At 45.1% G+C, this 22795-nt stretch overlaps 3 protein-coding genes across 3 annotated transcripts; all 3 read left to right on the top strand.

Moving 5' to 3' along the window:
• Positions 1-3649: 3649 nt before the first annotated feature.
• On the top strand, positions 3650-15223 carry slc13a5a (solute carrier family 13 member 5a). The gene is made up of 13 exons (XM_032577364.1): positions 3650-3893; positions 6893-7021; positions 7103-7239; positions 7371-7615; positions 7721-7882; positions 8756-8945; positions 9234-9356; positions 9438-9650; positions 12467-12570; positions 12638-12759; positions 12937-13098; positions 13187-13324; positions 13395-15223. Exons 1-13 carry the CDS (start codon positions 3780-3782, stop codon positions 13521-13523), a joined length of 1968 nt encoding a protein of 655 aa, XP_032433255.1. The 5' UTR covers positions 3650-3779; the 3' UTR covers positions 13524-15223.
• Positions 15224-15978: 755 nt separating this feature from the next.
• On the top strand, positions 15979-18097 carry med31 (mediator complex subunit 31). Its single transcript, XM_032577049.1, has 4 exons — positions 15979-16154; positions 16482-16556; positions 16933-17029; positions 17570-18097. The coding sequence occupies exons 1-4, from the start codon at positions 16145-16147 to the stop codon at positions 17781-17783; spliced, it is 396 nt and encodes a 131-aa protein (XP_032432940.1). The 5' UTR covers positions 15979-16144; the 3' UTR covers positions 17784-18097.
• Positions 18098-18360: 263 nt separating this feature from the next.
• On the top strand, positions 18361-22648 carry LOC116728750 (flavin-containing monooxygenase FMO GS-OX5). Its single transcript, XM_032577048.1, has 9 exons — positions 18361-18434; positions 19443-19672; positions 19749-19887; positions 19961-20103; positions 20731-20783; positions 20862-20986; positions 21107-21214; positions 21328-21537; positions 21604-22648. Exons 2-9 carry the CDS (start codon positions 19470-19472, stop codon positions 21913-21915), a joined length of 1293 nt encoding a protein of 430 aa, XP_032432939.1. The 5' UTR covers positions 18361-18434; positions 19443-19469; the 3' UTR covers positions 21916-22648.
• Positions 22649-22795: the final 147 nt, after the last annotated feature.

The following is a 22795-nucleotide window of genomic DNA, read 5'->3' as shown; positions in this document are numbered from 1 at the left end:
AAGCAACCAAAACCTACAAAATATGATTGAAATTAACAATGAGAACAATAGCTATGTTTGCATCCAACTGTCATGTGTCTGAGCAAACATTTAAAATGTTGCCAAAAAGAAAAACAAACAAAACGTGATTTAGCCTCGTTTCCATATCATGGTTTGCAGTGCATCATGAAAGCATGATTTCATGATTAATAAACAGGAAGTAAAGGTTGCTAACTAGCATGAAGCACACATCTCCGAAAAATGGAGAGTCTTCACCTGGAGGTCTGAAAACGTTCCAGAATTTTGTGCCTCTGGTAAGGCAGAGGCCCACCAGACGATGGGATCGTTTTCTACATCAGAATTTAAGCGGTAAATCTGTTTCCAAGCCAAAAATGACCTCAAGAAAGTTTCAAAATGGCAATTAATTTCAATTAACAAACACCTTCCACTATTCTAGAAGTAAAGTTTGCGTTTTTATGAATAGGCTACATTTTTTAAAGGTTAGAATGCTTCCTGCAAACCTAGATTAAAGTCTGACAGTGAAACTAAAAGGAATCAGATAATCTAAAGGGTCTTCAGATTATCTTTATAGACACAGCAAAAGGAAAGTAAGGGACAGTTTCAGGTTAAAGTCGTTTACGTAACGTAGGAGCCTTCTTAAAACTTTCCACTTGTAAAGACGACTGAACCCAGCAGGAGGAGGGTAAGCCCTATCCTACACTCTGTTGTGCCTCATTGTGCTTTCCACATACATCCAGAGCAGAGAGAGTGGGCGGATGTTTGTCTTGTTCTGACCGCCATGTTCCAGCCTAACGCCCCCACATCGCAGCTCTGTGACAAACAGCGTCGCCTCGGCCATCTTGGAAACCCCGATGTGCTGAGGAACGTCACACCAACGCAGCACAGAGGAGCAGGACATCTGAAGGACAGTGGAAAACTAGAACTGTTTGCTCAGCAGCTGGAGCCGACCTGAACAGGACCACTCGTCTTTTGGGGGAAAATCACAGCGTAGAAATATGTTCAAATAAAAAGCAGACATGCTGACATGAAAACATGTCAGCAAGAGACTTTAACACCAGTCAGCTGCAGCAACATCTGGAACTCACTGCCACTTACCCAGAGGAAGAGTTATAAAGCAGAACCGCATTCAGAAGCTGTTTACTGTCATCCTCCAGTCCAATCTGCAGGTGGCAGAAGGTTCATCTGATCAAACTACTACATCTATGCATAGACACGAGGGGAATGTCCAGTCAGCACCGGGTTCTGAAAGGAGACGGGTTCTGCTGGGAAATATGTGAATCGACCCCAAAACAAAAGCTAAAGATCTTGTGAAGAAGCTGCTGAAACGGGTAGAAAGTCGTTCTCCTCTGGGAAACCAGTTCTGTCCCTTCATGGGCTGAAAGGCCAATCAGAGAAGAAGAAGCCATTACTCCTTAAAAAGACAGAATAAAGTTTGTAAATATGGTCAGAGATGAAGACCTTCATCACTGGCGACTAGGTCCAGAACCTTTGTATTTGGGTGTTTCTGGTACAGCAGTGAATCTGACCCACAGCGTCGTCCGCTAACAGACTCTCCTCCGGTCCCACTGGGGTTCATTTCTGCTTCTGCCGTTGGGTTCAAGTTGTGCTAGAAGGAGTTAGCCTATCAGTGAACCTATGCTAGCCTGAAATAGCATCTCAATGCTAACATGTAGCAGCTAACGCTAATGTTAGCTTCCACAGTCCATGAAAGATCAGCGAAATTCTGGAAACATGAACGGATAGAAAGACTCTTTGCTCCAAAAACTTGAAGATTAAAAACTGTAAAAATATGATATGTAGAAATATGTGAAATATGTTTTAAAAAAACTGATTAAAATATGTTTGATGTTCAGCTCTGGCGACTGTTAATAAGTCAATAATTTAGCAGCAAAAATGGTTTGTGAATTGAAAATGTTGCTGATTTTGTCAAAAATGTGATTAATCAATTACTGATCCTGCAATTGTGTGTGCAAGTAAAACTTCTAGTCTTGCCACGAATTTATCAGTAAAAACCAAGTAACAGTTTGGATATTATTAAAGCTGTAAAACATATAACATTCGTACTTTGAGACTTTTTCAATGAATGTAATCCATTGAAAGACATAATAAATGATAGAATCAAATTATTTTAAAAATAAAAAGAACCAAAATACAAGAATTTTAGACACCAACGTATCAAACATCCATCCAGTTCTGACATTGCAACATATTTTGGTTCTGATAAAGAAATTTGTGCTACTATTAAAATATCGCTGTGATAAACGTCTGCTTCTGCCTGAAGTGGTCACTCTGTATTTCATGTACTTTCATTTTTGCTGTTTATATTTGTTCTAGAAAATGTTATTAATTGAAAATTAAAATCAGTAGAGCAATGTCACTACCAGATGGTGTCCACTGGGTGGCAGCACAGGACAAACTGGAGCCTAATCAGTGTGACGTTGGCAGATATCGTAATCTACGGCTGAAAAGCATCAAATTATTAGAGTAAGGGGAAAATAATAAACCTCTGGAAGAACTTTAATCCATGCAGGGTGAATATTATACCTCTATCATTGTTTAGGGGGGAAACGGCAGCTGGTTAAATCATGAGTCCATCACAGGAGGAAGCAGCGTTTGTCATTTTTAATTTAATCCCTGTAACTTCTGAAAGCATCTTTAGCTCTGATTGTCTGCTGGCATTCGACCCAACTGGTGGACCCTTCGCAGTCCGGGTCCAGCTGGTTCGGATGTTTTCTCTTCAGTCTGCAGCTCAGGGATCAGAACCAGCCGGTTCTGGTCCGGCTGAAGCCCAGCGGGACGACAGAACCAACGCTGGGAGAAACTGGGACTGAGCAGAGAGCAACTTCAAGCCAAACGGAAAGAAACAGGGAAACGTTTGGTTTATTACCAAACATAAGAAATAAACATAGTTTAACTGAAACCATCATAAGAGTTGATTAATTTAACAAAGAACTATCTGAATACAGTCAGCATGCAGCTGACTGGGATTCATTTCACTGATGATAATAATAACAATAAGCTAAGAGTTATGCTGGATCTGTAGGATTTCACTCTGTCAGATAAACCCAGCAGACCCTGGTTAAATCTTTTTGATTCCTGGATTAAATGGGATTATTTCATCCCAACACGTTTTAGTTGTTTCTGCTCTGGTGTTATTAGTCTTCAGCTTATTATAATTTATCCGTTTCTTGTCCCGGTTTAAACTTTGAGACAATTAGTTTTTTGTTTTTTTTCACAGTTTTGAATCTGATCCAGAGTTAGCGGTTAACACTTATTTAATGATTAAATATTTTATATTTTGCAGATTATTGAACAGACCTAGTACTTAGTACCTACCTGAAACTGATTAAACCTGTGGATCTGCTGGACTTTGAGGATTTTTACTGTTTATTTTTATTAAAGGTGAAGAACGTCAGGAAGAACCAACGTGACGCAAACAGATCCCATTTCCACTTGTGTGTTTGTTCTGGTGAGCCTGTAGATAAAGTCTGCAGGGACAAGGTGTGTGTGTGTCTGTGTGTATGTGTGTGTGTGAGGGGTGGGGGGGCGTGTGTGTGTGTGTGTGTGTGTGTGTGTGTGTGTGTGGGGCGGGGGGGTGTATGTGTGTGTGCTCTTACACACATAAAGTTAATATTTAGTGTCGGCTGTGAAATGGATCACAAAGTGTTGGAGGGAGCAGAGAGAGAGGAGACGTTCTGCTGCTTCTGCCTTCTGACCGGATCGCTTAGATTCACTCATCTTCATCTTCATCATCATCTTCCTCCTCGTCGTCTTCCTCCATGTCGGTTCTTCCTCGGGGGGTCAGAATGCTCCAGCAGGTCTGGAGGCTGAAGGGAGTCGTGGTTCTGGTCTGCAGCCCGTTTCTGCTGCTGCCGCTGGCGTTCAGCACCACGGTGAGACAAACTAACCAGCCTAACTAACCAACCAGTGGAGACCTTAATCTATCATTACACTAACCAGAATAATTAAACCAGGATCTCAAACTGCTCAGTGTAAGCAAACTAATTTAATTACCAGGACATATAGTGGTATAACCACTAATTTCACCAGCTTAGTTAATCAATACACTAACCAGTAGCTAAACAATAAGGTTTTAACTAAACAGAAAGAGACTAACTTTAGTCTAACTTTTAGTGGTTAACTTTAATGACCTGATAGCTTTTACCAACCAGTTCACTCACTGGTTTGAATAACTAGGACACTGACCAGTTTAATGAGACAGAACTCTATCTTTTGTTATTGAATTGTAGAACAGTAGAGTCAACCAACCAGCTAGGTAAGCAGATAATCTAACTACTAACCAGCTGAATGTGGTGATATTTTACTCCACTATGAGAAATATTCATAGTCTAGATTTCTGAAAGGTAACCAGTAGGTGAACCAGTCACTGGCCCAGTAATGGAACAATTGGTTACTAGAAATAAAGGCTTTACATTACCAACCAGTAGTCTAGTTTACAAACCAGTTAGCAGGAACTTCTCTAACCAGTATGAATAAATGGTTCAGCCAGAACACACAGTAAAACCTTTACTAACTGGTTTAAACTACTGGTTAATGTTGGTCAGTTCAACCAGTCATTAGATGTTCATTAAAAACCTAAAACAGCTGAGTGTAGATTAACAATAGAACTAGTCTAAGTCACCAGTTTAGTTTGTTGTTGTGTCTGATGGTTCTGACTGGTTTAACTGGTCAGTTTGAAAAACATGGACGAGTCGGAGCAGAACCCAGAACTTCTCACTGGTTGGAGTCCTTAGAGTGGGCCATGATGCAGGAGCAGCTTCATCTGACGACGACGATGATGATGATGATGATGATGATGATGATGATGATGATGATGGTGGTGGTTATTATGGTGAAAATGACAACAATGACGACAATGATCGTATCGCTCTGTGACTGCCCGTTTCTGCAGGAGGCGTCTCGTTATCAGTTACCTGTGTTGATGTGCCGCTCCTGCTTGTTTGAACAGCAACTTTTGTTCACAACTTCTTGTCACTGATTGACCAACGTAGAGAAATCTGTTAATCAGGTCAGGAGATTCCTGGAAGAAAAAAAAAAAACAGAAACAAAAATCCAAAAATGAAAAAATGATGAGGTGAGAAAAACATCCGTTGTCCTGGAGACCAGAAACCTCGTCACGGCTGAGAGCAACAGGATGAACCTGACAAGAAAAACTTCATGGTGCTGTTGGAAATCATCTGCTGTCCATCCTAATCACAGAGATCTCAAACATTTCAGATAAGTTTAGTCAGATTGTGATCTGTTAGAGAAGGAGGAGGAGCACGTCATGAGTGTTGGACCAGACAGAAGTTCAATGGGCAGAGACAAGGCTGGATCACCACATCTTCTGGGAAATGGAGGATCATACTTCCGATATCATAAAATAACCGAGAATGACATCTATACTCAGGAGAGAAGTAAGAACAACCACAGATACCCAGCATAGCCACTAGGTGGCAGTAACTGGGGCACACCCTGTCTTAGGTGGAGCACCACTGATGAGAAAAAAGAGGGGGATAAAAAAAGCAGAGTTTAGGTCCGAATGGAGACAAGAAACGTTTTTCTATCAGGAACATAGCCTACAGATTACTGGGTGATGACTCAGATTAATTTAAGAAACATTTGAATCCATTTCTGCTTTATTTCAGCTGCCTGTTTGTCTGTGCAGCTCCAGGCCAGCTGGTTCTGAACGGTTCCATGCTGGTCCTCTGTGTGAGTAAAGGTTAATGAAAGCAGTGAAGGTGTGTTTGGACTGAGTCTGCAACTCCAAAGCTTCACACCTCATTTCACCTCATCGTCATGCATGTCTTTCCCTCAAGTTTCCGACTGCAGCCGTGCATTTCCGCACAAAACGGAAAAAAACCCAACATGATTCAGACTTAATGTCACAAAACGAAATTCATCCAAAATTCATCCCGACAGAGAAAACCTTACTGCTCTCTTCAGGGATTTTGTTTGGGAATTAACCTGAGCACAAACGTGGGGACTGATGTGAAATCATTGAGGGTGAACAAATCAACACCACAGAGACTAAAAAATACTGAAATCGAGTTTAAAGCAAACACAAAACTAGATGAATGAACTGAATGAGGCTCAGGAGGAGGGATTGCTGCAAGGCAACGATTCGATCCATTCTGCTGGACTTGACAACACCATCACCATCAAACTGTTCTCCATAGATTCCCACCTACTGGTTGACGTCTGGTCCGGTTCTCCCAGGTTGGATCCGTCTCCATTGGCAGTGTGTTCCTCACTATGTGGGCGTGAAAACGTTGCGGGCCACGTAGGAGCTGTGGTCAACGATCAATGATGTCATCTAGTTTGTCTACCACCAGGAAACAGTTTCTCCAAAATCTCCAGGTAGAGTTGTTCCTTGCTGGTTGCTCTGTCTAGTTGACTCTTTCTGAGATCTTCTGCCACAGTTGATAAAACGTTTGGACCTCAAGGTTGGACCAGGTTGGAATCATTTGTTTGCAGCTCTCCATTTCACCAGCTGCTATGGTCTCATTGCGTAAACAGTGGTTCAGATGTTGTTGACGTAAATGCACAGGCCAGTCAATGAAGACCGTCTTCTGTCAGTCTAATCACCTGTGCGCCACACCTCACCAGGTCCAGCTCGTACCCCCCTGAGGTGATTCCACAAACCGGGAAAGAACAGCGCAAGATCTGCTAACAGAGACGAATCGGGCCGGGGCAGACTGGGTCAGAACCAGTTAAAGGCTCTCTAGTAGAGAAGCATTTTGATAACCAGAATCTGGGATGCAATTGATGTTGAATCTGTCTGTATGTTTGGATTGAATGGAGTTTCTATTTCTGTACATCAGCTGGTTCTGTTTGTCCCAGCCTCTGATGAACACTGGAATACTGAAGTCCCGGCTGTCTCTGTGTGCAGGAAGCGGCCTGTGCGTATGTCATCGCCCTCATGGCGGTGTATTGGTGCACGGAGGTTCTACCGCTGGCAGTGACGGCGCTGCTGCCCACCATCCTGTTCCCGGCGCTCGGCATCATGGAGTCCAGAGACGTAAGAGTGGACACACTCCACACTCCCGAGGCTCTGCAGTGTCCGTGTTGTTGTCGTCTCACCTGTACAATGTGAACTCAGGTGTGCATGCAGTACCTGAAGGACACCAACATGCTGTTTGTGGGGGGGCTGATGGTGGCTGTGGCTGTGGAGCACTGGAACCTCCACAAACGGATCGCACTCAGAGTTCTGCTGCTGGTCGGAGTCCGGCCAGCCCTGTGAGTCTCGAGGTTCAAGGGTGTCTGAGGGGGGCTTTTGGGTCAAAGGTCACCTGTTTAATGTTAACGATAGCAACATTAGTAATTAATGTTTCTGTATGGGTAAAACCCATTTTCCTCCATTTCTTCAGATTGATGCTGGGGTTCATGGGGGTGACGGCCTTCCTGTCAATGTGGATCAGCAACACAGCCACAACCGCCATGATGGTCCCCATCGTACAGGCCGTCCTCGATCAGCTCCTTGGCAATAGGAAAAATGTTGGCGCTGCCGTGGAGATGGTGAAGATCCAGAGCAGGACTGTGTCTGTGCAGCAGGAGTATCAGCAGAAGACCATCAGCATCGAGGAAATGGCTGACCCAAACATCCCAAACAAAGGTACAACACAGTCCATCCGACTGATTCTGGCATCGCACCCTGTCCCGGCCTCCTGGATCTTCCAGTCAGTTCATATTTCAACTGATGTGATCAATTCATTTCTAGATCTCAACCTATCAACTAATCATAGTCCATCAGAGGAAGTCATCAGCCCAGAAGACACCAAGGCACCTAAGCAGGAGGTGATATCTGGGCATCCGATAGCCAATCAGGAGGTTATCAAAACAACACCCCAGGACAAGACTCCGTCAGACACCAGCAGCCCAGGTGAGTTTGAACAGTTATGAGTGCATGGGTACCAGGGCCAGGATGGTTCCCTTCACCGGCTGCTGCACTGAACGGTTCTCAATAAACAAAGTGATCAAATTAATTTCAAATCAAGTCATTTCATCTGTTAACACAGATTCAAAGTTGAGGTACTTTATAAAGAGGAAAGACTGAAACAGATCATTACTGAACTGGTCAAAGTGACACCAAGGCTCTTCACATTAATGCTGAAGGTCAGGTTAATTCCCTGCAGCTGGGTTGTAAATGCTTCTGCCCAAAAGTAACAAATTCTACCTTGTCTGATTTAAAAGGAGAAAATTAACTCCTAACTGTCTGGATTCATCAGGATTTAACGGTAAATAAAACAGAGTACCATCAGCGTATGGATAGACCTGGTCCAGATACAGAGCCCTGTGGCACTCCATGACTATCTCCTGTGTGAGAGAGGTTCATCATCTTCATACATGTCATTACCCTGAAAATATCACACCCTTGAGTAGCAACTATTGTCCCACTTTTAAATATCAGGTGTTTTCTCGCATTTTTTCCAAAAACCTCAAAGCTTGAGGAGCAGCACCACTAAAGATAGACTGAATCCCAACAATAAGGTTTTAAACAAAGTCTCCTTACATTCTCACAAGAAGATGAGTTAAATGGAGAAAGTAATCTTTGTCATCAATGGGAGTTTGTCCAGAGCAGAAGGTCGTGACCTCTGCTGGTTTTAAAGCCTTTGAAACAGACCAACCAGTGAATACTTTCTATATCAGAGGACTTACACATAAAGGAGCCGATTCTTTTGGTGATCATGTTGCTGTAGCAGGTCAAACAAGGAGCCATGAGAAACGTCTATAATGTCGGACTCTTTGTGCTCAGTGGTTCTGACGGTGGAGACCAGCCGCACTGCACATCAGCTGGAGCTGGAGGAGCTGAGTGATGAAGATGAGGAGAAGAAGAGGATGAGCAAAGGTCTTCTTCTTTCTGTGTGCTACGCTGCCAGCATCGGAGGCATCGCCACCCTGACAGGAACCGGGCCCAACCTGGTTCTGATCGGACAGATGAGCCAGTAAGAACCGACACTAAACCCAACCTCAGACCTGACCAGAACCAGAGGTTTTAGTCCAGGTGTTGCTGCTGTATTGACCAGCTGCTAGTTAGATACACAACTAGCTCCAGTTTTCCATCACTAGTCATTCGGTAGCTTTAATAAGCTGAAGCAGAACCTGCTGACCCAAAAGCCACAGATGGAGGATCAGTCAAAGTTCTTTCAGGGAACGGACTCCACTGGGATCTCCACATTAAGGCAGTTTCATCTTCCCAGCAGCTGATTGTCTGATTTCTGTCTTCTTTGCAGACTGTTTCCTCAGAACGGCGACGTGATCAACTTTGCGTCATGGTTCGTGTTTGCCTTCCCCACCATGTTGATGATGCTGACGCTCGCCTGGTTCTGGTTGCAGTTCCTCTTCATCGGCTGGAAGTTAGTCTCTCCTCCACAGCAGAGACAGACAGCTCGTCTTGGCCACAGACCCCTGAACTCGTTCTGTTGTTTCCTCTGCAGCCTGAAGAAGACCTGGGGCTGCGGCTCGGCCCAGTCCCACAAGGAGAAGGCCGCGTACGAGGCACTCAGGGAGGAGCACAGGCGGCTGGGACCCATGAGTTACGGCGAGATCAGCGTCCTGGCACTCTTCGTCCTCATGGTGGTTCTGTGGTTCACAAGGGACCCTCGCTTCATGGACGGCTGGGCCACCCACGTCTTCAATGCCAAAGCAGAGTGAGTAGTTGTGGAGTTCAGCCAAGTGAAGATGGTTTATACTGGCGCAGTAGCTAAACTTAGGGCTTTGTATCAAACTGGTCCTGGGTTGAAATCCCAAAGATCTTTCAGTCTGGATCCTGTTCAAAGTGGAAATGCATGGCTCATTTCTAAAGCAACATGGACGGAGTTCTAGATGCATGAGTCCTGCAAACAGAACCGAGCCTAGCATGATCCTTTAGCTTACACCTGATTAGTAAACCGTCTCCATAAGGTCTTCTTCACACCTCCTAGTCTACAGTCCATTGAGGCAAAGCTCTACAGGTCGGTGTTCACTGGGCTAAGCTAGTGCCCTCTAGGGTCCACTAGTGTTCTCTAGGGTCCATAAAGTGTAAAACATGAATAAAGGTCAGCGGAATGAATGAATCCAAACGGATCTCGCCTCAGGCCAAAAGTGTCCTGAACAAACAGGAACCAGAGGTGCAGAACAAACACGGGAAACGTGTCCGCGGTTTCAACCACCGACTTTGACCCGTGACGCTAGACTGGCTTAGATCACCTGCACGGCTCGGCTGACTACAGATCAAAGGCCAATTTTATGCACTTCAGTAGGACACAAAGTCTGACATGAAACATTAAACTGAGCATTACTGTAAAAGAAATATTCCTCAGTGAAAGGATGGACCACCAGGACCTTACAGACAACCAGGAGACAACTAGGAGACACTGGACTTGGACTGTTGAATTTAAAAACAAGTTGTTCTAGTTTCAGCTGCCAGATCTACGATTCCTTCAGTTCAGCCAAATATCAGAAGCAAAAAGGCCAAATACCAGAAAATGAAGGCCGATGAGAGGAGGACATCCTACAGCTTTAAAGCTCACAATGTCTCCCCAGGTCAGGGTCAAACGTGAGGCAGCAGGACATGATGCAAACAAACTGTCAGAGGACAAAGTCCACAAACTGTCCAAATTGTCCAACAACATCAGAGGACACAGCAAAGACCCTGATAAAAAATTTTAAAAAACATCTAAAAGAAGCTTTGGAGAAGAATAACATTACAGAGGACAGAAAGTGCTAAACCCAGACAGGTCCAGGGTCTAAACTCCAGAACTCTGAAAACCTGCAGTGTGAAGTCTTTAAATCTCACTGTTTGATGTTGAACAAAAGTCTTCACACCCGGGAACTTTTCCAACTTTTGTCTCATTTAACTGCACAGATTGTATGACGCGCTCAGGGGCCAGCATCTTATTGGTCTACCTGGTGGGAAGGTTTGTTGAGCAACTCTGAGCAGAACTGGAAGATATTGGGGAAATTCCTGTAAGTCGGAGCCGATGCCCAGCGGTGGGACCCAGCGGTGGGACCCAGCAGGGTCCGTCGGATCAGAACCATTCAGCTGCAGGTCGTACAAACAGACGGGTCAGATTCCCCCTCTGCTGGACCTGCTGTGACCTTCAGCTGAGGAAACAGCAGCAGGGTCCTGCATGTCCACTCCTGACATCGTTCTGCTGAGAGACAAGGAGTCGTCTGATTGGTTCAGATGTTCAGAGCTCAGATCGCTAACCAGGTTATCCTCCAGCCGTGAGTCCAGATGTCTGGTATCACCCCAACCTGCTGCGGAACCACAATAACATCAAGTTCATTCCAACTGCTCAGTGATTCTGGGGTTAAAGGTCAAACATTAAGTCACAAGAAAATCTGAATCTGGAAAGAATCTGAATCTGAACAACCCCTGATCCAGTTTCCATTTCTCATGACTGTATCATCATCTCAACATTAGTGTGCAAAATATTCACATGCCAAAGGAGCATTTGGAGTGCAGTAATGCAGATGTCACACAAGTTTGAACCGGAAGTGATCCGAACCACTGAACCGCCATCTAGGTAGGCAAGTGCAGCGCAGAGAGTAGATGGACCATGGGTTTGAGACTAAGAGAAAGTAGAGAACTCAAAAACTGTTGTTGAGTAATAGTTGTAATTACTTACATTGTTCATAAATAGGATAGGAAAAAGGCGAGAGCTAGTTCTAAGCTTGTGGCTCGTTCATTGTTTCCATAGCAACTCCACAGCAACTACCATGACCCTAACCCTAACTAGCATTACCAAGATGGCAGCCACAAAGTTCCTTGCAGTGTGACATCACATGAGAACTATGCAGTGATATATTTTACAAGTTCTGGATCCTGATGTTCTGCTAATATTGTTCCCACCTCACCAACGCTGATATCTAGTGTTTTATATCTAGTAAAACCCGACTAGAACCAGGGCGGCTCCGGATTCCAGTCACGTCAATGAGCTGAACTGAGACCTTTTATTCAAGAATGGAAGCCTGGGCGTGCCGTGGTGGCGTAGTGGTTAGCGCGGCCCATATTTGGAGGCCTTGAGTCGTCGACGCGGCCGACTATATTTGCCGCATGTCTTCCCCCCTCTTCTTCCCCGTTTCCTGTCAGCCCACTGTCATATAAGGGACACTAGAGCCCACAAAAGACCCCCTGGAGGGGTTAAAAAAAAAAGAATGGAAGCCTTGTAGAGGTCAGGGGTCAAATGGAGAGACGCTGCCACGTGGAGACGGTGTGGACATGTCCCAGTATGGACCGGGTCGCTGAGTGTGTGCAAACAGTTGGGCCATTCACAAACCCAGCATGTCGGGTCCATGAAGTTCAGACTGCAGCTGATCAGGAGATCAGAGACATTTCCCACATTGACAAAAGCCCGGTTCTGCTGGGTTCTGTGTGTGTTAAAATCTGCAGCAGATTGACTACAAGCTGTGTGTGTTTGCTTGGTTCAGTCTGGTTCTGTAGGGTTCTGTGAGTTCAGTCCGGTTCTGTGCGTCTCCGCAGGTTCGTCACCGACGCCACCGTCTCGTTGTTCGTCGCCATCTTGTTGTTCGTCCTTCCTTCCGAGCCGCCGCGCTGCCTCTGCTTCTGGCGGCACTCCGACTCCGGTAAAACTCGCTCAGCACACACTTCCTGGGATTCACACGCAGTTAGAGCTGTTTCTCCTCCAATCAGAGAGCCAGCTGTCCCGAGGCCCCGCCTCGCCGCTGCTCACCTGGCAGGTGACCCATGACAAGATGCCCTGGAACATCGTCCTCCTGCTGGGGGGCGGCTTCGCTCTGGCTAAAGGCAGCGAGGTGAACTTGACTTTTCCACAAAAGATTTGGAGTTACATTCCAGAGGAAATTCAGTGACCAGGCAGAGATACACTGCAGTTTAAATTCCTGAGTCATGACCTCATCATGTTGTAGTCTAATCACTTTCCAGAACAGCGAGGCTTCTGGGAGGAATCAAGTCTGTTTCCGTGTTTACAGGTGTCCGGTCTTTCCCGCTGGCTCGGCGCTCAGATGACGCCGCTGCACTCCATCCCGCCGTGGGCCATCGCCATCATCCTCTGCCTCCTCATCGCCACCTTCACGGAGTGCGCTAGCAATGTTGCCACGGCAACGCTCTTCCTGCCCATCCTTGCCTCCATGGTAACAGTTGCAGGTCTAAGCATGATGCCAACAGCTGGTTGTGGTCGGCGCAGAGTAAAAGCAGGTTTTGTTTTGTGTTCTGGTCCAGTCCCAGTCCATCAGCCTGAACCCGCTGTACGTCATGATACCCTGCACACTCAGCGCCTCCTTCGCCTTCATGCTGCCCGTGGCCACGCCCCCCAACGCCATCGTCTTCTCCTCCGGCTTCCTCAAAGTGTCCGACATGGTGAGTGCCCCCCCCCGTCTGTGAAAGAAAAGGAAGATCCACAATGATAACCTGCTGTTGTGCTGCACAGGCTAAAACCGGCGTGGTGATGAACATCATCGGGATCGGCTGCATCACTCTGGCCATCAACAGCTGGGGGCGCGTCCTGTTTTCCCTGGACTCTTACCCCTTGTGGGCCAACATCACTTCCCCGGTATAGAACCCACAACCTCCTGCCAGCCGGGATCCTCCAGTCCTGAGCCTCTAGGCACAGAGTTCTCTGAAAACCGCTCCCAGCTTTACTTCATCTACACGGTTCAGAGGGAATTCAGGACTTTTCCTCGTCTAATGGTTGTTTATGTACGGCAGAGTGGAGGGCTTCAGAATACTGTGCGGTGAATGCTTCCTTATCGCAGGAGGCTGCATCCGATCTGAATCCAACTGCTGAATAATGACAGGGTGGCACCAAGCAACCAGGTCCAGCAACTGAGCAACCAGCACTGGCAAATAAGAAGGAAGCTACTCACTAGTGTTAGCTTTGGAGGGATTGGTCACCAGTTAGATTGATTTCTTTCTTTGCTGTCCATTGGTACGGATAGGCTGGTGTTAGAATTGAATAGCCTAGCATTAGCATTCAATAGGTTGGATATTATATGCCAACAGTTTTCTTGATAAAATATATAAAAATGTAAGAAAGGGGTGACCAGCCTTTGTATGCTAGCTGTTTGCCTATTTAAGGCTAATGCTAGCTTCTCCAAAGCTAATTCTAGCCGAACTGTGCTAATAGACAGCAGAGGAAGTAGTAGGCTAGATGACCAGCCTAAACATGCTAATCACCAGCCTCTAAAAAGCTAATGCTAGCAGTCTCCTTTTCATTAACCAGTGTTGGTTGCTCAGATACCGCTGCCAGCCTATCATTAATCAGATCAGTAGCTAGTTTCTGAATGGATAAAGCCTCCTGAGATAAGGAAGTAGTCCCTGCTGGGTGAAAAATGGTTTCAAATTTGTCTCTACAGGATAGAGTTTCATGAAGCTACATGGAGGCTCAGATCATTTGTTTTCTCACCATCATCACCATCTGATGAAGGCTCTCAGTCTGAGGTAGTTTGAACATTTAGGCATGGAGCAAATGGAGCAGATCTCATTGGTCAACAGTTGTGAGGTGGAACTGCAGTCAGCAGGGAAATTAGTCTCTTCCTGATGGGAAGGTCCAAACGTGCCAGATTACACTGGATTACACTGGATTGTACAGGGATTACACAGACTTTCATCAGCATGGCTGAATGTTTGTACACACAGATCCAGTTTACATACGGAAATAGAGAATCAAACCAGTTCAACCAGGAATTTAAATTTCATTTGGAGTTGTTAACTGAAGAAAGATGAAAAAAACATAAAAAGACCCAATAAAAGGACTAGCAGAACAGAGCTAACAGAATCGGGTTCTGTTAGCTCAAATGGTTCTGATTAACGTCCAAACAGGACATGATTTCCTCCTTCATTAAATCACAAACCTTTGTCACTTCCTGATAGATTTCCTAAAAGCCCCACAAAGCATCATGTTTCCCACCAGCATCTTGGTGGGTGTTGGTGCAAGTTTTTCACTGCAGAAGCAAACCAAACCAGTGGTTACCATGGTAACAATGACAAGCGTGAGGAAGAGGTTTAATTGGGTGTTTCTTTGTTTTGGGGGTTTTCTATTTTTTAATTTTCAGTCAGTAAACAGAAGAAACTCACAGATTTAATGCAGTTGATGAACTCTGCACTGGAGCTGCTCTGTGTTAGTACATATAAATATTTATAGATACTTTATTATGTACATACTGTACATGTATGTAATTTGCAGAGTTTTCTATCGTCATGTTGCCAACAGTTTTATATGTGAAAAAAGTTCATCTGTAAATAAACGTGACAAAATTCCCTCTTTGTTTGTCATGTTGTTTCATCCAAACAGCGTTCAGAACATCCACAGACCGCGTTTTATAATAATCTAGTTAAAGAATATAAAAAATCATGCAGCTGCTAATCTCTGCTCAGCATTGGTTAAGACTGAATGTCTTCTAGGTTATTCAGCCGATGACACAGCATGTATCATTGGCTGAAAACTATTTCAGTTTGGTATAAAAATAGGTAGTTAGACATGTTGTTTTCTATCATTCTTATACTTTCACAAGTTGATTTTAAACTTTTCAAGGATGTGCTCCAAACATCTTAATACCTGATACCACAGAACACCTTCAGGGGTCTGAAGGAATCCATTTCTCGATGGGTCGGGGCAGCAAAAGTGGGACAAACACATCATTAGGTAGGTGGCCATAATATTTTAATACTTTTCATAAAAAATTACTGACTCAGAAAACACATTCAGAAAGTTCTTTAACCCTCCTGTCATGTTCGTTTCTGAGGTACAGCAATAATGTTCGTGGGTCAATTTGACCCGGGGAGTGTTTAATCATGCAGTAGTGTCGGAAACCAAAAAATTCCTCCAAAACATTTTTGCACCTATTAAGACAATTAGAAAAAAATTTTTATGAAAACAAAATACTTCCAACTATTTTTAAAAATTGTTTAAACTTTAAAACGGGTCAATTTGACCTCATCCCTGTTCAGCTCTCTGTGGCTGTTAAATGTCTCCATCTGGTGCCCAGACACCGAACAACACCAGCCGTAAACTGAAACAAAAAGTCGTGGAGACACGACGGTTATATCGATGAATGTTTGATGGCGGACAGCTAACCCCAACAAAGATCAACTCTCTGAGTATTAAAGTCTCTATTTGCCAGCTTTTTGGTCAGATTACATTTTTTATTTCCGTAACCTGGTCAGAGAATCCGTGTTGCCATGGAAACTGGTTAGTGGACGTTGTTGTTATCTTCCGTTGTGAGAGCAGGCTAAGAAGCTAATTGTTTAGATCATTTCATCATTATTAAAAACAATGAAAGGGTAAAATATGTTGCGCCGGTGGTTAAGGAATCCTGTAAAGTTTTATTATTCAGTGTTTTTAGTTAGCTAGAAGAGTTTTATGTGGAATAAAAATAAAAAAGCCTTAAAATGATTTTTTTTTTTAACGGAGTCTGGTGGAGAGAGCTGGATCTGACGGTTAAATAGATAATTTACTGGTTGTTGTCTGCTGCTCGCTGCTGGGTCAGGTTCTGTTCTGTTCTGTTCTGTCCTCCAGACGACCAGGCTAAGAACCGGTTCCAGTCCGAACTGGAGTTCGTCCAGTGTCTGGCCAACCCGAACTACCTGAACTGTAAGTGACCCGGTTTCAGTCCACAAGTGGAGCAATAAAGGAACATTTCACCTGTTTAACCAAAATACTGGTTTATTCTGAGCAGAACCTGAACCAAACCCAAACTGGTTCATCTGGAAGAGAATCAAAAACTTTTTATATGATCTGGATGAGTTCCAGTTCCTGCAGAATCCCAGTCAGAACCGTTTGGGTTTCACCAGACTGGCCTGTAGTAACCTTTAGTCAGTGCTGGATCCTTTCTAAGTCAGAACCAGGTAGGTTCTGTTCAGAACTAACTGGAGCCACATAACACAGAGAGCGTGGGGGTTTGTGGAGCCGGTTCTGCTTTAGAACCCGTCCGTCTGCGGCTGACCGGGTTCTTGTGTTTGTGTTGCAGTTCTGGCCCAGAGAGGGTTCCTGAGAGACCGACCCTTCATCAACTACCTCAAGTATCTCCTGTACTGGAAGGAACCCGAATACGCCAAGTTCCTCAAGTAAGCCCCGCACCAGAACCTCTGACCTGGGTCCGGTTGATTCATCAGAACCCGCTCTGCAGTAGAACCATGACCTCCGATCCAAACTGGGTCAGAACTCTAGGAAGGTTCTTCAGACCTGTTCAGGTTTTAGATCCAATTCAATCAGCAGTTCTACTGAAACAGTTCAGATTCTGAGTTTAAATGTTGGTCCTGGAGAACCAGAATTAGGCCGGATCCGGATTCTAGTGAAGGAATCATCCAGAGAGGTTCTGGATGACCCGGTTTGGGTCAGAGGGTAGAACCTAAACCTGAACCCCGTCCGACCCTGATAGAGGTTTATGGACTCTGATGGATTCACACAAGTCTTCTTCCTCTAGTTCTACTTTACTTAATTCTTCCTCCTCTAGATCTTCAACATCTAGGTATTGTTCTATTTGTGTTCTTTATCTAGTGATTCTTCTAGTTCTTCACTTAGTTGGTGTAGTTCTTCTAGTTTCTGTAGTTTTTCTTCTTCTCTCAGTGGATGGTCCAGGTGTTCACTCCCCCCTCCCCCTGCAGGTACCCTCACTGCCTCCACATGCTGGAGCTGCTGCAGTACGAACACTTCAGGAAGGAGCTGGTCAACGCTCAGTGCGCCAAGTTCATCGATGAGCAGCAGCTGCTGCACTGGCAGCATTACTCCAGGAAACGCACGCGGCTGCAGCAGGCGCTGGCCGAGCAGCAGCAGGCGCCGCAGCAGCCGCCGCAGCACGGCAACGCCTCCGCCAAATGACGGACATCGTCTGTGGACGGACGCTGACCGGGTCAGAACCGGCTGGAGACTTGACTGGGACAGAGCTGCAGCAAGCTGAAGGTTTCCTGGCCTGCTGCAGCAGTTTGTGTTTACTTCATGTTTCTGCGGCCTTTCTTCTTCTTTTCTAATAAAATGTTTGGGTTCGGTTTGTTTCCTGGAGATGCTGCAGCGCTGGAAACACGGTCAGACCAACGCTCAGCTCTGTCTGATGAGAGCAGAGATTCAGTTTAAGACTTTATCATCCCGAACAGAAATAAAGTGTTTTCATAACTCAGATCATCCAAATATCTTCAGAGTGAAGCTGAATGAGTTATTGCAAAAGGAACAAACATACGTTTATGACTTCATTTTGGTCCATGTAAAAGGAAAGAACTTATTATATCCCTTAACATTCAAAACATAATTTAAAATGTGAAAAACAATAAAGTAAAATGTCTTTTTGAAATATGATCAGTAACAGTAAATGTGTTTTATTGGGACCTTTATTGTGAAGGATTCAGACCGGAAGTTCCTCTGTTACTTCTTGAACGCGGGGAACCATTCTCTCTGTAACACTCCAGCTTCCGTTATCTACCTTCCGGTGTTGTGAAGTGAATCGCGTCCCTGTAGAAACGCGCCTTCCGTCTTCAGGTAAGTAGAGCAGCAGCGGAACCAAGCCAGACATTACACTCGGTACCGGATGATTTTATCGATCATTACTGATCAACATGACTCTGATCACCGACTATAGATACTTTAAAGCGCTTAGCGCATCACTGTTATCAGGCTAGCAACAGGATGGCTACAGGCTAGTTACAAAGTTTGGAGGGTTCGCTTATGGGGTGCGAAGTTGGCATTATCCTCCTGTTGTCTTTGGGCAGATTTTGGCGCAGCTTTGAGTTTGTTTTTAGATGTTCTGGTTCTGTTTTTCTGCTGATTCGTGTTCTGTGCATTAAAGTTCATCGGTTCTGTGAATCAGTGACCCTGTGGTGTCATCGGTCTTGTCTTCCCGAGGACAAAGTCCAAACTGGATCCAGTCAGTTGAGTGCGGTTATGAAACCAACCGATGTCCTGTTGAGTAATAAAAAAGTTAACAAATAAAAGTTCTGTATCAATAATGTCACATTTTTCCATTCCAAATAAAATAACCTTATTTGTTATATTTTTTTAAATAAACATTCTTGTACAACAACAATCCAAAAGAAAAACTTCACTCTCCACCCCTGATGTGTTAGCTTCCGCTAAATATCATGTTGGTATAGCGGTTTAGCATTAGCCTTAGCTTACACTAAACATTATGTTGTCATAGTGTCCTAGCATTAGCTTATACGAATTATCATGCTGGTATAGCATGTTAGCTTTAGCTTACACAAAACATGCTGACTTCATGCTCTAGTATTAGCTTATACTAAATATGCTGATTTGGCACTTTAGCATTAGCTTATTCTAAATATGCTGGTTAAGCCATTTAGCATTAGCAAAACTAATGTTTGTGATTAGTGCTTTAGAGTTAGCACTAAGCACTAATATGTATATATCTGAACCTGTGAGGATCAAAGACAATCCTGAAGCAGGATAACATCCCAGAATAAGTCTCAATGGCGACGGAGGTGTTGTGGACCCGTCCTGGATCTTTAATGTGGGAATGTTTCTGTCCAGATAGGACCTCTGGACCGGAACCACAGGATGCTGCAGCGGGTAGCGGTGGTTGGAGCGGGGGCAGCCGGACTCTGTGCAGCTCGCCACATCCTGACCCGCCCCGCCAGCTTTGCCCCCCCAGTGGTGTTTGAGGTCAGTGGGAATGTGGGCGGGACCTGGTGCTACGAGGAGCGAATCGGGACATACCCCAACGGGAGACCGGTGCTCAGCAGTATGTACAGGGACCTCAGGTAAGGTCACCTGTCTGCCAGAAGGGGGAGCAGCTGACGACTCATGAGTTGTGACCCAGTTCTGGTTTTCAAACAGAACCAACCTGCCCAAAGAGGTGATGATGTTCCCTGACTACCCCTTTGATCCTGAGCTGAGCAGCTTCCTGTCCCACCAGGAGGTCCAGCAGTACCTGGAGAGGTACTGTGAGAACTTCCGGATCCGGCCTCACATCCGGGTGAGTCTTCCCGCTGATCCCGGAGTCCGGTAACCGTCCCAGTCAAGATAACCGATTTATCCTCCATCACCAGTTTGACACAGCCGTGGAAAACATTACGCCTGTTTCCACGACAGCAGAGAACGGGGAGAGCAAGATCACATGGGAAGTGACATCATTAGACTCAACGGGTCATCAGAAAACGGAGACATTTGATGCAGTGTTCATCTGTTCAGGGTGCGTAGCGGGTTGCTACCATGGTATCATATGGCATGATAATGAAGTAAAAAGATGAAGCATGTTTTCATATTGGCTATAAACTCTGTTAGCTTCAACAAACCCAGTCAGAGTGTTGACTCACCTCCGTTGCTTCTGCTGGGTTTCTCTGGCTGATCCAGTGTAATGTTGAGCTCTTTGGACCGTCGTCGTGAATTTGCCTCAAGCCATCATGCGAAGGTGGCGCTGGGCAATAGAGGTCGCCATAGAGGCCATCAACATGATATGAGTCTCTAACACGATCCTCGATTCTGCACCTGATAAGGGTCACTGACATTGACGATCGCTTCGGTTTCTACTCTCCTCCTAATGACACATTGTGGGTATCAACACAATCGAATTTATCACTTAGCGTTAGCCTTTGCTAAATACTGTGTTGGTTTAATAATTTAGCATTAGCTTCCGCTAAATGTTGTGTTGGTGGAAAGCTTCAGCTTATCATTTTCTAACCACAGAATTTCAGGGACACCTGATGGTTCCTGTAATTCCTTGTACGGCTTAAAAACAGAATGTTATTCTGCCTCCTGCCACCGGGGGTCACGGTTGCTCCAATCTAACGCCTCAAAGGTTTAATGTCTGTATCCTCAGGCATTACTCGGACCCTCACATCCCAAACATCCCGGGGATACAGAACTTTAAAGGTACCGTGTTTCTCTGAGTCAGGGATGGCAGCAGGTCACACAGAGTAAAGACTTTCAATAAACGCTGTGTGTCTTCAGGAACGGTTCTCCACAGTCACTCGTACCGCTTTGCCGAGCCATTCTCTGGTCAGAGGGTGGTGGTTCTGGGAGCTAAAGCTTCCGGACTGGACATTTCCATTGAGCTGGTCAAGGCTGGAGCCAAGGTACCATCAGAGTTAATTAAAACTATGAACCATTTTTAACTTGGGGTTCTCCAGAACTAACCATGTCCTCCGATGACATCAGAGCCCAAATCAATGAATGAGAAAGTGTTTTCTCTGCAGGTGACTCTGAGTCACCGGAACCCTCCGCTGACCGTTCCTCTTCCTCCCGGGATCCAGCAGGCGAGCTGCGTGGTGGCGGTCCAGGACGACGGAACCATCCGCCTCCAAGTGAGCCCGTCCTGCAGAACCAACTACTTTGGTTCCTGTTCTGGTTCCAGAACCTCAGAATGTTTCATGTTGAGGTGAAACCTCCCCCTGATTGGTTCAAATGTTTCCCTCAGGACGGCTCCGTATGTCAGGCCGACGTTCTGATTTTCTGCACTGGGTACAACTTCAGCTACCCGTTCCTGGACCCGGCCCGGCTGGGTCTAGAGATCCAGAACCATGTGGTGTCCCCTCTGTACCGCTACATGATGCCTCCCGCCTTCCCTTCACTGATCTTCATCGGCATCTGTAAAATCATCTGCCCCTTCCCCAACTTCGACTGCCAGGTGAGCCGCAGCATCCGCTGGTGAAGAACCTTGGGGAGCGGTCTCAGATGGTTCTGGTCTCCTCAGGTCCAGTTCGCCCTGGCGGTGCTGGATGGGTCGGTCGCCGTGCCGCCTCAGGAGCAGATGGAGGAAGTGGTGCGGAGGGAGCACCAGAGGAAACTGGAGGCCGGGGTCCAGCACCACCACTTGCTGAAGTTGGACCAGGACCAATGGGAATACTGCAACGCTCTAGCTGGTTCCGCCGGCTTCCCGCCTCTCCAGCCGGCAGTTCGCAGCCTCTATGAGGAGGTCTGGAGGCAGAGACAGGTTCACCCAGAAAACTACCGGGAGTTCAACTACAGGCTGGTGAGCGCCACCCGGTGGGAGCAGATCAGCTGATCAAGAGGTCCAGCAGATTCTACTGAGACCCGGAGAACCTCTCTAGCTTGTCTGCAATTCTGGCGCCATCTGCTGGTCATGACCTGGAACTACCCCTGTGACTCTTTAGCTGTGGAGTTCCCAGACCTTACCATACCATGGCTCCCCAAACAGAAACCCAAAACATGTCGAGAAACATCAACCTGCAGAATGTTTTTCTCACTTTTACTCACTATTCAATAATTACTACATTAATGTATCATAAATTATTAGGTTATTAGGGTTTCTCTGCAGGAGTTTCCTGAAGGAACCAGCTGCTGGACCGTTCCTTCAGTTTGTTTCTGGTTAGAAACTTTTCCATTTTGCTGCTATGCTAGCTTAAGCAGCAAAGCACCTTAACGAATCAGTGAGATGAGCATGACAAATACAATTTTAATAATGTTTTAAGAACTTTTAGAATTATGATTTTAAAACAGATTAGATCATAATTTTTTATCATCTAAAAAATTATAATTAAAAATTTCTTATGTTTAAGATTCAATCTTGGATCCATATTTCTGAGGCCAGCTAGCGCCTCCCAGTGGCCCAACATGGGGCCGCAGCCTCCACTGTGAAAAACACTCTCACTCATGTTGCACTTTAAACACTGATTATCTTCATAATTATCTCAGTCTTACATCATTATCATCACTATATAAAATGATTTCCATTAATCTGTATTGATGGCATAAATAAAGTTTATTCTGTAAAATTGGTCGTGCAGATGAGTTTATTTTATGTTATCAAATGATTGTTTTATTTTTATTTCACTATCAGCTTCAAATTGCAACTTTTAACTCACAATAAATGAACATTAATTCAAAGTGAATTAATTTTAAATAAATGAACATTAATTCAAAGT

The sequence above is a fragment of the Xiphophorus hellerii genome, chromosome 11, assembly GCF_003331165.1.
Source record: "Xiphophorus hellerii strain 12219 chromosome 11, Xiphophorus_hellerii-4.1, whole genome shotgun sequence".
Taxonomy (NCBI): Eukaryota; Metazoa; Chordata; class Actinopteri; order Cyprinodontiformes; family Poeciliidae; genus Xiphophorus; species Xiphophorus hellerii.
The sequence above is the reverse complement of the archived record's forward strand: the minus strand, read 5'-3'. Positions and strand labels throughout refer to the sequence as shown.

Bases quoted from the DNA above. Each gene is read 5' to 3' on its own strand.
- slc13a5a (XM_032577364.1), top strand. From the start codon at position 3,780: ATGTCGGTTCTTCCTCGGGGGGTCAGAATGCTCCAGCAGGTCTGGAGG. The intron at 3,894-6,892 runs GTGAGACAAACT...CTCTGTGTGCAG, and splicing joins CGCTGGCGTTCAGCACCACG to GAAGCGGCCTGTGCGTATGT. The intron at 9,357-9,437 runs GTTAGTCTCTCC...TTTCCTCTGCAG, and splicing joins TTCCTCTTCATCGGCTGGAA to CCTGAAGAAGACCTGGGGCT.
- med31 (XM_032577049.1), top strand. The intron at 16,557-16,932 runs GTAAGTGACCCG...TTTGTGTTGCAG, and splicing joins CAACCCGAACTACCTGAACT to TTCTGGCCCAGAGAGGGTTC. The intron at 17,030-17,569 runs GTAAGCCCCGCA...CTCCCCCTGCAG, and splicing joins GAATACGCCAAGTTCCTCAA to GTACCCTCACTGCCTCCACA.
- LOC116728750 (XM_032577048.1), top strand. From the start codon at position 19,470: ATGCTGCAGCGGGTAGCGGTGGTTGGAGCGGGGGCAGCCGGACTCTGT. The intron at 19,673-19,748 runs GTAAGGTCACCT...GTTTTCAAACAG, and splicing joins AGTATGTACAGGGACCTCAG to AACCAACCTGCCCAAAGAGG. The intron at 20,987-21,106 runs GTACCATCAGAG...TTTTCTCTGCAG, and splicing joins TGGTCAAGGCTGGAGCCAAG to GTGACTCTGAGTCACCGGAA.